This window comes from Sus scrofa, chromosome 13, assembly GCF_000003025.6.
Source record: "Sus scrofa isolate TJ Tabasco breed Duroc chromosome 13, Sscrofa11.1, whole genome shotgun sequence".
In the NCBI taxonomy this organism is placed as follows: Eukaryota; Metazoa; Chordata; class Mammalia; order Artiodactyla; family Suidae; genus Sus; species Sus scrofa.
This window is the reverse complement of record NC_010455.5, coordinates 140,581,642-140,595,288: the sequence shown is the minus strand read 5'-3', so window position 1 is coordinate 140,595,288 and position 13,647 is coordinate 140,581,642. Positions and strand designations below refer to the sequence as shown.

The following is a 13,647-nucleotide window of genomic DNA, read 5'->3' as shown; positions in this document are numbered from 1 at the left end:
TTTTTTTGCTGACACTACAATTGTCCCTCTGTATCCTGAGCAATTGGTTCCTGGAGACCCTATGGATATCAAAATCTGCATTTGCTTAAGTCTCTTATATAAAATGGTGTAGTGTTTCTATATAACCTAAGCACATCCTCATCCTCACATGTACTTTAAATCATCCCTATATCACTTTAATACCTAATGTAAATCTTATGTAAATACTTGAGGAAGTGGCAAACGCAAGCTTGAATTTTTGGAACTTTCTTCACCCCACCCCAATATCTGAGATCCAAGTTTGGTTGAATCCAAAGATACGGAACTCAGGAGTTCCTATTATGGTGCAGTGGAAATGAATCCAACTAGGAACCATGAGGTTGTGGGTTTGATCCCTGGCCTCGCCCAGCGGTTTAAGGATCTGGTGTTGCTGTGAGCTATAGTGTATGCTGCAGATGTGGCTCGGATCCTGCATTGCTGTGGCTGTGGTGTAGGTCGGCAGCTGTAGCTCTTGATTTGACCCCTAGCCTGGGAACCTCCATATGCTGTGAGTGTGGCCCTTAAAAAAAAAAAAAAAAAAAAAAAAAGCAAAGCTATGGAACCCATGGATATCCTATAAGAAAAATAAACAAACACCATGTAAGGATGTGAGGAACACCAAAAGAAACACAGCTGAAGATTTTTAACCAGGGATATATATTTTCTAACAAATTATAAATACTTTTTATTTAGCAAAGTTCATCAAAGAACTCCCAAAGTCACTGAATCTTCTTCACTTCTCAGGAATTATTCATTCACAACGCAGACCACCTACAGAAAAAGATGTATTTTAGTAAGTCAGGTATCAAGCATCATGCCAGACCTATGGAATTAGGGAATTAATACACTAGAAATGAATGCTTCAGCCAAGTACTGTTAACTGCTTAACTGGTTATTCTAAACCAGTCATGAAACAAAGATACACATTTTAAAATTCTAGTTTTATTTTATTTTTTTAATTTTACGGCCACACCCACAGCTTATGGAAGTTCACTGGCCAGTGATTGAATCCAAGCCACAGCTGCGACCTACACTGCAGCCACAGCAACACCAGATCCTTTAGCCCACAGTGCTGGGCTGGGAATCAAACCCACACCTCTGCAGCAACCCAAGCTACCACAGTTAGTCTAGTTGTGCCACAGCAGGAACTCCTTAAAATTCTAGTTTTAACTAAAAACATCACGAGGAGTTCCCATTGTGGTGCAGAGGAAATGAATCTAACTAGTATCCATGAGGATTCATGTTTGATCCCTCCCCTCGCTCAGTGGGTTGGGGATCACGCATTGATGTGAGCTGTGGTGCAGGTCACAAATGCAGCTCAGATTCTGCGTTGCTGTGGCTGTGGCGTAGGCCGGCAGCTATAGCTCTGATTTGAGCCTGGGAACTTCCATATGCCACAGGTGTGTCCCTAAAATGAAAGAAAAAAAAAATCACGGAAACTGTTCAATCCATTACATTCATTTTTACAAGTTCTTTGTTGAAGTAAAAACCATACATTTTGGAGTTCTCATCGTGGCTCAGTGGAAATGAATCCGACTAGGAACCATGATGCCTCGATCAGTGGGTTAAGGATCTGGCGTTGCCGTGAGCCTTGGTGTAGGTCGTAGACACGGCTCGGATCCTGTGTGGCTGTGGTGTGGGCCGGCAGCAACAGCTCCGATTGGACCCCTGGCCTGGGAACCTCCATATGCTGTGGGTGCGGACTTAAAAAGACAAGAAAAAAAACCCATACATTTATTTATTTTCTCAAAAACATCTTCCTCCAAAAGACTAATAAGATATTCGAGACCTAGAAACCCCTGTTTGTTGATTCAAGTATGTTTGGCAAAGATCCACTAAGTGGAAGGCAGAAGGTCAGCTCTCTGCACAAGGCATTTCCTGTGGAAAATTACTCACTAAACCTCAAGGGCAAAGCAAGGATAACCCTTTGAAATCCATTCGGAAAGATCAAAAAGGGAGAGTAGTAGAGAAAAGGGTTGCTGGTCTAGTCAGTCCGTACCAGGCTTCTCTCCAGCCAGCTCGCACCCACCCTTCACCACCCAGTCCCTATCCCAAAAGACAGAGAAAAATGCTGAAAAGGTAACTAAGTAATTTGGGCTAGCCAACCCATTAAATCTAATGCAAGTGTCTCCCTCACATAGCTGGTCTCTGCATTTAGTTTTTAAAAAAGAAAATAAGCCTATTGGTATTGAAAGGGTAATTTATGGGTATGGTTTTGTTGAAATTCAGAATAAAACATTTTGAAATTACCAATAAAAAATAAATTTAAAAAAGATAACCCTCATTAGCAATATAAATAAGAACATTTAAACTCTCTTTTCTAAAAGGCTCAAAGGAAGAATATACTTAAAAATAACCAAAAAAAATGAAGCCACTCAACATTTCATGAAATAGCAGGCCAGAGCTCTGCTACATCTTTTGTTACTGACTACCACACAGCAGGACTGTAAAGTCCTTCATACAAGAGACCTTGTCTCTTCTCAGTTTGGCACTTTCTAGTCTTAAACAACATTAGATATCTCTTGAATGAATAAATGTTCAAATAGCAGAAATGACCCTTTTTCTTGACTGAGGATATTTTCATATAGCATCAGCTGCTTTTCTGTGTGTGTTTGTGAAATCAGAATATTTTAACCAACTATTAAGTTCAATTAGACTTATTAAGTACTGAATATCACCACCACTCAGTGCTAGTCCTTTAATTTCTGGGTTCTCCAGGTTTCTCCTGGCTCCTAAAGGCAGCTGCCATTTCTTATATTTCTAAGCAAGTTCTAGGTTCCTCTAGTTTCTCTTTCAGTAAAAGCAATAGTAAAGATAGAAGTGTCTTGAATCCCCATCTATTTCTCCTTAGGAGTAGTTTTCTTTCTTCCTCTTTCTTTCTTGTCCTTTTAGGGCTGAACCCTCAGCACATGGAGGTCCCCAGGCTTTGGGGTCCAATCAGAGCTGTAGTCGCCAGCCTACGCCACAGCCCTCAGCCACACTGGATCTGAGCTGCATCTGAGGCCTACGCCACAGCTCATGGCAACATGGATCCTTAACCCACTGAGCAAAGCCAGGGACTGGACCCTCATCCTCATGGATGCTAGTAGGGTTTGTTAACCGCTGAGCCCTGACAGGATCTTCAGGAGTAGTTTTCAAGTCTGTCTTTGTTACTGTTAAATCTTTAGATCATTTATATTTAGCTTTAAACTTGCTACTTCTTCAGCATAAGCCAGTGGTTACTTTTTTTTGGGGGGGGGGTGCTGTACCCATGGCATGCAGAAGTTCTGGGGCCAGGGATCCAACCTGATCCACAGCAGCAACCTGAGCTGCTGCAGTGACAAAGCTAGATCCTTAACCCACTGTGCCACAAAGAAACTCCAAGCCAGTAGTTCTTAAAGAGGGGGCCGCTGAAAATTACCTAGGAGTTTCTGAATCAACAGGTGCAGATCAGGGCCCAGGCCCTTGAGAATTTTGGAAAACATTCCTCAGGTGATTTTTAAGGTACACCTCTAGCTGAATGTAGCTGACTTTCACATTAAGTCCAATTTACTAAATTCGAGATACAATTAAGATCTTATGTAGAAAATAGCAATTAAAATCTACAGTTTTTTGTTTTGTTTTTTTTTGCCTTTTTCTAGGGCCGCACCCACAGCATATGGAGATTCCCAGGCTAGGGGTCGAATGGGAGCTACAGCTGCCGGCTCACACCACAGCCACAGCAATGACAGATCCAAGCTGCATCTTCGACCTACACCACAGCTCTCGGCAACGCCAAATCCTTAACCCACTGAGAAAGGCCAGGGATCAAACCTGCAACCTCATGGTTCCTAGTTGGATTCATTTCTACTGTACCACGACGGGAACTCCTACAAAGGTTTTTTGTTTTTGTTTTTGTTTTCTTTTGTCTTTTTAGGGCCACACCCGTGGCATATGGAGGTTCCCAGGCTAGGGGTTTAATCGGAGCTATAGCCATTGGCCTATGCCACATCCAAGCCTCATCTACTATCTACACCACAGTTCACAGCAATGCTGGATCCTTAACCCACTGAGCGAGGTCAGGGATCAAACCCCCAACCTCATGGTTCCTAGTCAGATTTGTTTCCGCTACATCAAGACCCGAGCTCCCAAACGTTTTTGAATTAAGGAACTTTCATAACCATTACTAAGAAGACCTAAGATTGCAATATATTCTTCCTTTAAAGCTATCCTCAGAAAAATGTTGTCTTGGAGTTCCTGTCATGGCTCAGTGGTAACAAACCTGACTGGTATCCACGAGGATTCCGGTCCAATCCCTGGCCTCGCTCAGTGTGTTAAGGACCTGGTGTTACTATGAGCAGTGGTGTAGGTCGCAGACAAGGTTCAAATCCTTCATTCCTGTGGCTGTGGTGTAGGCTGGCGGCTGCAGCTCCAATTGGACCCCTAGCCTGGGAACTTCCATATGCCACTGGTATGACACTATAAAGACCAAAAAGAAAAGAAAATCATGGTCTAAGAGCCTCATTAAATACAAGGAGTGAAGTGTACGGTGCTTGTGACTTAGAGAGTAAAAAAGACCTGGATTCTATTTTTAATTCTACCACCTATCCATTCTCAACCTGAGCAAGTCTTTTGACTTCACCTTCCCTCCATTTCCTCACGGGGAGGTGGGGGGGGGGGGCAGGACACCTGAGACCAATGGGGAGCCAAGCATCTGTGCCTCTTCTGAAAGTGGTATTATGTTGAAACTAAAACATGACAATTTTGAATTCTTAGAAAGGCCCTATGGGGATTCAGATTCTTCTTTTTGCAACCAGGATTCAAAAATACAAAACCAGGAGTTCCTCTGTGGATTAAGAATCCAGCATTGTCACTGCAGTGGCTTAGGTCACTGCTGTGACATGGGTTCGACCACTGGAAAAGACAGTAAAGCTAAGGACTTGCCCAAGGCCACACAATCAGTTAAAATACCAAGTCTTCTAAGTTCTTGCATTTTCTTTTATACATAAATGAAGAACACAGGAATTACCCTCACTCTCTGCCCCAATAATGTAAAAAAAAAAAACCCACAACACCTTCTGGTCCTTGTGAATATATGCTACTTAGATCAATGAGTGTACCACCTTAGTGGTCCACATGAAGTCCAAGAGAAACCTGATCCTAAAATTAGCATTTTAAAAAATCATCCTTCTTATCAAGGCAGACTCAACCCTAAGCAACAGCTGATACATCTGACTAGGAAGAAAGTTAGATAAGGAATGAGGAAATCATAATCACATACAGGGCTGAGATTCCATGTCTCTGAAACAATCAAGTTATCCTTTTAAGAACACCTCCCCACAACCATATTTACTTAATTTACAAAATTATTTACCATGAGATTTCTTTAAATAACCATCTAATCCAGAAGTATACCTTGTATACACAGATATATCGTACCATAAGGAAAATAACATACATTAAGATTCTCTCTCTGAGCTTCCGTCGTGGCGAAGTGGTTAACAAATGCAACTAGGAACCATGAGGTTGCGGGTTCAATCCCTGGCCTTTCTCAGTGGGTTGAGGATCTGGTGTTGCCATGAGCTGTGGTGTGGGTTGCAGACGCAGCTTGGATCCCGCATTGCTGTGGCTCTGGCTTAGGCCAGTGGCTACGGCTCCGAATGGATCCCTAGCCTGGGAACCTCCATATGCCACAGGAGGGGCCCTAGAAAAGGAAAAAAAAAAAAGACAAAAAAAAAAAAGATTCTCTCTTTTCTTGGCCACACCCACTGCATGTGGGAATTCCTGGGTCAGGAATTGAACCTATACCACAGCATCCACTCAGGCCACCAGTGACATCAGACCCTTAACCTGCTATACCACAAGGTAACTCCAATATGGTTCTCTTTTTATAAAACGAGAAAAGTGAAATCCAGACAGGATGAATGTTTTGGTGCATATATATGCAGCCAATGTAAAACAGAGGTTAAGCTAGAGAACAGGAGAACCAACATTAAGCCTCAGGACTTTCAGGTTAGACTATTTTCCACTACACAGTGATACTTCTTATCAGCTGGAGATAGGTTCCTCTTATCCCTCCTTCTCCCACAGCTCACTGAGGGAGACTGGCCACTTTTAAAATTCCAAAGCGGCAGGAAAGAGGCGAACGGGAAAGAAGCCAGGCTCACTATTACACTTATGTTGGTATGTAGCTATGGCAGTATTTCTCAGCCATTATTTAAAGTGTTGTGGATGTTATGGGGGAATGAGGGCACCAAGCAGAAGGAGTCTGTCTATAGACAGAGGTTCCAGTTCTGACCTTGCCTACCAGCAGTCCCTTCATACTTATGGGCCTTCGTTTCCTCAATCATTTATTCATTTAATTAACAATCCTTTATTGAGCACCTACTATGTGCAAGGCACTGTTACTGGTCCTGGAGATATGATAGCAGAACTTACGTTCAAACTGGAGAAAAGCAATGCAGATGATAGAAAAACAAAATATGCAGGCAATGCTGCAGAATGACAACTAGCTACATGTGTCTATTAAAATTAAACAAAACAAATCAGTTCCAGAGTTTCCGTCATGGCTCAGTGATTAACGAATCCTACTAGGAACCATGAGGTTGCAGGTTCGATCCCTGGCCTTGCTCAGTGGGTTAAGGATCTGGCATTGCTATGAGCTGTGGTGTAGGTCGCAGATGCGGCTTGGATCCCGAGTTGCTGTGGCTGTGGTATAGGCTGGTGGCCACAACTCCAATTGGACCCCTAGCATGGGAACCTCCATATGCCTGCGGGTGCGGCCCTAAAAGAAAAAAAAAAAAAAAAAAAAAAAAGACAAAGCAAACAAATAAGTTCCTCCGTTTTACTAGCCACATTTCAAGGGCTCCACAGCCACATATGGCTGGTGGCTACCATACTGTAGAGTGTAGGTAGAGAACCATTTTCATTATCACAGAAAGTCTTATTGGACAGAGTGATGGGGAAGGGATGCTATTTTAGATGGAATGTTGAGGGAAAGCCTAATTAGGAGACTTGAAAAGAGACCTTAACAAAGTGAGGGAGTGAGTCAAGTTGCTATCTGAAGGAAGAGGTTCCAAACAAAAGAAAGTAAGTTATTTTAGGTATTACTGTATACACATCACTTAAGGTCCCTTCCAGTAATAATATTTGAACTCAAAGTTTTCAAAAAATGGTCTGAGGCTCTAGTTTTACTAGAATAAAAGAATAAAGAATAAAGCATGATACAAATGAAACAGCAACAATTCCATCTGCTTTGTAGAAAGCAATGCTTTCATGTGCTGAGTTATTTAAAAGCACTTACTAAAGATTCACAACATTAGAAACAAAAAATAGAGAACATTTTCCTTTTAGTTCCTCTAAGTCAGACAACTCAATATTCTGAACTTCCTAAGCCATGAATCCTTCTGTCTATAACATAACTCTAAAGGCTTTTGTCAAGCCCTTTCTCGTAAGCTTAATTCTCCCCTTCACAAATCCACTGAATATGCCTCAATTTATTAGCATCAGTTACTCTGTACACTAGAAACTGAAAAGTTGTTTTTAGTGATACTGAGGCATGTTAGATTAACCAGGTGAACAACCTTTCAGACAGAATGCTGCCCAATGATTGCTAAATCTGTAAAGCAATTCACAAATTTGAAGGAATCAGCCTGTGTATTACTTTCCCAATAAAAAAGGACCGTGCTTACCATTTCATATCTTAAATCCCAGGGCTCTCATGCACTCCTTGTGGGCCTCAATTAGGTGTCCACAGTGCTCTTCTCCTTTTTCAATGATGCTATAAAACAAAATGTGCTTGTTATCCAACAAAGTAGGCATTAAGCACAAGAGTAGTAAAAAAGCAGGCAAGATAGTGAAGGAGAGTCAGGCAGAACATGGGTCTGATGGACTGCACCTTTTTTTAAAAAACTTTTTGGCCTTTTGCCTTTTCTAGGGCCGCTCCCGTGGCATATGGAGGTTCCCAGGCTAGGGGTCCCTTCAGAGCTGTAGCTACCGGCCTACGCCAGAGCCACAGCCACAGCCACAGCAACACAGCAACACAGAACCCGAGCCGCATCTGCAATTACACCACAGCTCACAGCAATGCTGGATCCTTAACCCACTGAGCGAGGCCAGGGATCAAACCCGAAACCTCATGGTTCCTAGTCGGATTCATCAACCGCTGAGCCACAACGGGAACTCCGGACCGTACCTTGAGTTTTGAAAAATGCTGTTATACCAGGAGTTCCAGCTGTGGTGCAATGGGATCAGTGGTTTCTTGGGAGCACTGGGACACAGGTTCAATCCCTGGCCATGCACTCGGATTAAGGATTCAGTGTTGCCGCAGCTGTGGCTTAGGCTGCAACTGCACCTCTAATCTGATCCCTGGCCCAGGAACTCCATATGCCTCAGGGAAGCCAAAAAAACCCAAACCAAACCAAAACAAAAATGCTATTATACCAAATGGCTTTGTTTTTATTGGCTCTTGTGATATTTCGTTACCCATGAAGATGTTCTATTGATATCTAGTTGGGGGCGGGCGGCATCTGATTAGAAGAAATTATGCATATTAAATATTACCTCTAGACACTACCCAATAATACTAACCTATAACAAAATAAACTGAATAAAAAATTAACACTAAATGGACAGAAAGAACTTTACTTTTTGCCTATCACAGAGGAATCCAATTTTTGATTCTATCCTACATTCACATACATCTAGATAAGTCTATTTCTAATAACAAGACACCCTTCACAAATAGCAAAAAATATCTGGCTGCCCAGAGCAGCCCAATGAGCCCCAGTCATGATGATCAAAGAACTTTTGACCTGTAAAATTCACAAAGTAAAAACTAGAACCACACAGTTTCATTTCTAAGGGCCTGAAAATGTAATTTTAGGAAAGAACCAAGTTAAGGCAAATTCAATTGTAAGAAAAAAATAACTCCTAACTATAGATATTTGGGGAGAAGCCATAGTGGTCAGAAGTAATTGATGCAGAAGTAATTTAAAGAAAGGGAGGTTCTCCTTTCTTCTAAAGCCTACACATCTTTCATAAGAGCTGTCTGCCTGGGACAGCAAGCTCCTTATAAAAATAATTGGAGTTCCTGCTGTAGCACAAAGGGATCAGTGGTGTCTCTGCAGCACTGGGATGCAGTGGGTTAAGGATTCAGCATTCCACACCTGTGGCATAGGTTGCAATTGAGGCTCTCATCTCTGGCCTGGGAACTCCATGTCCTTCAGGAGGCCAGAAAAAGAAAAACAAACAATGCCCCCCCAAAACAATAGCTAGCCCTCCCAGATCATTTCTTGAATACTGTAAATATTGTGGCTTATAGCATTAACCCTACAATAATCCTGGAGGCAGACACTTTTATTAGGCCCATTTTACAGACAGGAGGCAACGATGTTAAATAATTCGATCAAGGTAACAGAGTTGACGCCCCAGGATTCAAACCTTGACACTAGATCCCAGGCTCCATCATAATATCATATGGTCTGAAGGTTCAATAAGCACTTAACAGTTAATGTGGAAGCATAGTATCTGATCGTAGTCTTTTGAATCTCCCTTAACAGTATTATGTGCACAGTAGTGGATATTAACAAAAAGCACTTGGCTCCTACCACTCATATTTTCCCACTATGTCACTTATGATTTCTTTACTTTTTATGTGAGGACAAAAAGGGACTGGAGGGAGAGGTGTACATTCACATTATCTGAAGATTCCTTCTGAGATTTGTTCCACAACAGAGGCTGTATACAGTAAGAAGAAATGAAAACCTTTTGCAGGTTGATGGTAATTTAGATAAACAATTCTGAACACTACAGTGTCACATATGTTATAGCCTAGTTGATTTTTAAATTATCTACCTAAAACGGTGGGGGGAAGAGTTTAGGGGATTTTCTGTACCGTTAAGAAATGTACCTTGTACCCTACTATGACTAAATTCGGGGAGAAATTACCAGAAAACCGGAAAACTTTTACTCTTTGATCTTGATAAATCTTTTTTTCTTGGCCGCGGGGGAACTATGTGCAACTTCCCGAAAAGAGATCGAACCCGCCCCACGGCAGTCGCTGCTGAGACCACGTGGGATCCTTAACCCCTCTCACCACAAGGGAACTCTGATTTTGCCAAGTCTTCTATCATGGCCCATAAACCATAGTAGAGCAATCATTGAAAAACGTTTCCATTAACTGTTTCCCTTTACTTTTTTTTAAGGGCCGCACCTGGGACATATGGAAGTTCCCAGGCTAGGGGCTGAATCAGAGCTGCATATGCCGGCCTACACCGCAGCCACAGCCACACAGATCCCATTGGCATCTGCGACCGACCTACCCTGCAGTTTGCAGGGCCGGCTCCTTTACCCACTGAACAGACCAGGGATCGAAACTGCATCCTTATGGCTGCTGGTCGGGTTCTTAATCCGGTGAGCCACCACGGGAACTCCTGTGTTTCTTTAAATCAAGTAGCATCCATCCGTTTACAAGCCTTCGGTCCTAAAGCAATGTTTGACCCATAACAGCTGATGAAAAACCTTTTGTAGGAAGGAATGCCTGGATTGAGCGCGGCGGGTCAATCTGACCTCTCTCTGATCCCTTCAACCTTTTCCCCAGGGTAAGCTACGAGCTCAGTCTACAGACAGCTGACTGCGAAGCCTACCCAGGTCTATAACCCTCAAGAGAGCCCCGCGGCAAAGTGAGGGCCACGACCAGCCCTAGTCCGGGCAGCGGCACCCGAAGGCAGTGCACGGAGCCTGCCCCGCCGCCCCCTCCCCGGCTGCGCACTGACCACGCATCGCGCGCTTTCTTGGTCTCCGGGCAGGCGCAGCAGGGCTTCAGCGGCTTCTTCTCCTGCGATTCAGGCGGGGCAGGGATTGCGGCCGCCAGACCCGGCATTTTTCGCGCCGAAAGCTGCAATTAGCTCTGCCACCCCAAACTCTACCGGCCTCCGGACACGCCGATTCGCCCGCAGTTATTTCCGGCAGTCGCTCCAAAACAGAACAGGAAGTCCTGCCTCTCACTCTGACGAACTGGGAGGAAGGGAGGAGGTAAAGAGGAAAAATGTTTTAAAGGGCACGCGCGTGCGCAGAAGAGGCCGAATGATGGCCTTAGTGCTAGGGCGCCTTTTCCGCGCAGGTGCAGAGAGCCCAGGTAAAGTGCAGCGATGTTTGTAGACCAGCATTGAGAGGACCCACAAATGAGGAGACCCGTAAGGCAACTCGGAGAGCTCTCAACCATACACCCAGCTCGAAGTCGAAAACTGAAACTCAAGAAGGTGAAATGACCTGTCTATGCTACAGAAAAAAAAAAAAAACACTAGTGAAAGCCAATTCCTCTTGAGTAACAGACTTAGCGCCCGGCATCTTATGCTTGCCATTATCTGCCTTACTGCCTTCACCACCCCACTTCACCGCTCTAGTTAAAAGTGAGTAGCAAAGGAGTTCCCTAGTGGTCAGCGCAAACGAATCAGACTAGGAACCATGAGGTTTCGGGTTCTATCCCTGGCCTCGTTCAGTGGTTTAAGGATCCAGCGTTGCCCTGAGCTGTGGTGTAGGTCACAGACAGGGCTCAGATCAGGTGTTGATGTGGCTGTGGCATAAGCTGGCAGCAGCTGTGTCTCCGATTAGACCCCTAGCCTGGGAACCTTACCTCACCCACACGCTTTAAATCCTCAGCTAGTTAGTGTTTATAGCTCCCTCTCCAACTGAATTGATTTCCATATGAATTGCCAATCATAGGGCAAATATATTGGTTAGTAAAATTTTAAAATGCCTTTTCATTGTCATTCCTCAAATTCAGTTAATACCTATCCATCTAGGTAAATAAGTAAACTTAGACAGTATTTGCAATAGAATGGACATAACCATTAAGTTTTTTTCCTGCAGAGAATTGTTTGAGGAAGGATGAACTTATTTTTTAAAGCAGGACTTCCAGGCATTGTTAAAATAGCTGTCTAGGGATACGCACTTTGGTTAATCAAACATTGCTTATCACCTAAACCAGCCAATGGTATTGCCCCTCAAGATGGCTGTTTTCTTGCTCTTTGTACATTCCCTGCTCCACCATTTCCTGCTCCACCAACCCCTAAGTGCATGATTGACCTTTCTACATATTTGTCCCAGGCCCCAGCAATGAGATTGTTCTTATCTAAAGAGCGGTGAGGGCAGTGCCTCTCTGCTGGTCTCCCTGGTAACTCATGTGCCAACCTGATGTCAATTCCCACTGTAACTGGCAATCTCCCCTTCCCCTCCAGGAGCAGAGACTTTACCATGTCCTGTCAGACATGTAAGAACCCCCTGGCCATTAAACCATCCATGTCTCTGTCACTGACTCTGGGCTCTTCAGTCATGAAGCTGGGTAGGCACAGGGCTTGCAGACCTGCGGGATGCAGCCTAACACTAAGGTTTGTTTCTGTATTCCAGAGATTCAGCTCAGAATCCTGAGGTGTGTCTGGGAACTGGTGTAAAAGTAATTTCTATATGTGTATTTTCCAAGTTACCAAGACCATCCCCATTTTGTCATCTGGCATTTCCATTAGCTGTGGTGCAGGTCACAGATGAGGCTCAGGTCTGATGTTGCTGTGGCTGTGGTATAGGCTGGCAGCTGTAGCTTTGATTGGACCCCTAGCCTGGGAACCTCCATATGCCACAAGTGCGGGCCTGAAAAGCACAAAAAAAAAAAACCCAATGCTTCTTAAACTAGCAACATCAACATCACTTGGAAATGTAATTTGCAATAAACACAGCTCAATCAATGGGGAAGAAAAAATAAACTAGAAAAAAAATAATATCACACCTACATATGTGTAAGTTCAAACTAAGTTATCAAAAGACAACAGTAGGAATTTCTGTCGTGGCTCAGTGGTAAAGAACCAGACTAGTATCCATGAGGATGTGGGTTTGGTCCCTGGCCTCTCTCAGTGGGTTAAGGATCCAGCAGTGCTGTGAGCTGTGGTGTAGGTTGCAGATGTGGCTAGCATCTGGTGTTGCTGTGGCTGTGGTGTAGCCTGGGAACTTCCATATGCTGTGGGTGTGGCCCAAAAAGACAAAAAAAAAAAAAAAGTAGAGGAGATTATCTTTATTTATTTTTTGGGGGGTGTAAAGGAAAAAATATAGCTTTATTGCTTTGCCAGGCAAGGGGGCCACAGCACGTTAGTGCCTTAAAGACTGTGCCCCTGAGGAGATTACCTTTATACCACGGGGTAGGGAATAACCTGTTTGCCCCTGGAAACCTCCCATTTCCTAGAGCCCTGATGATGTCCCTGTCTCCTAGTCCCTTAAAATCCCTTTACTCCTCTCCCCTAGGGCAGAAGGTGTATTTAGAGTATGAGCTCTCTCTTTTCCATTCCTTGATCAAGGGATAAAGTTTCTGGCATTCACTACTGAAACTGGTTTCATTTGATTGGCATTTGCAACTCCAGGCAAAGGACCCACTGAAGGTTCACCCACCTGTTGGGGATCTGCAACAAAATAAGAAAACCACTAGATGAATGTAGCACTAATGCTGTAGTGACCTACATAAGCAAACCAAAAAAATTTTTTTTGTCTTTTGTCCTTTTTAGGGCCGCATCCACGCATGTGGAGGTTCCCAGGCTAGAGGTCTATTCGGAGCTGTAGCCACCAGCCTACGCCACAGCCACAGTAACGCCGGATTTTTAACCCACTGAGCGAGGTCAGGGATCAAAC

The 13,647-nt window shown here is 43.7% G+C and overlaps 1 protein-coding gene across 2 annotated transcripts; it reads right to left on the bottom strand.

Annotated features, from left to right (window-relative positions):
- On the bottom strand, window positions 653–11,003 carry COX17 (COX17 cytochrome c oxidase assembly homolog). Of its 2 annotated transcripts, NM_001348525.1 has the most exons (3): window positions 10,752–11,003; window positions 7,668–7,756; window positions 653–789 (listed from the first exon to the last, which is right to left on the bottom strand). In NM_001348525.1, exons 1-2 carry the CDS (start codon window positions 10,856–10,858, stop codon window positions 7,672–7,674), a joined length of 192 nt encoding a protein of 63 aa, NP_001335454.1. In that variant the 5' UTR covers window positions 10,859–11,003; the 3' UTR covers window positions 653–789; window positions 7,668–7,671. The 2 variants fall into 2 exon arrangements, with proteins under 2 accessions (NP_001335454.1, XP_020923915.1); XM_021068256.1 differs by lacking the exon at window positions 653–789 and having other exon boundaries at window positions 7,666–7,756; window positions 10,752–10,981.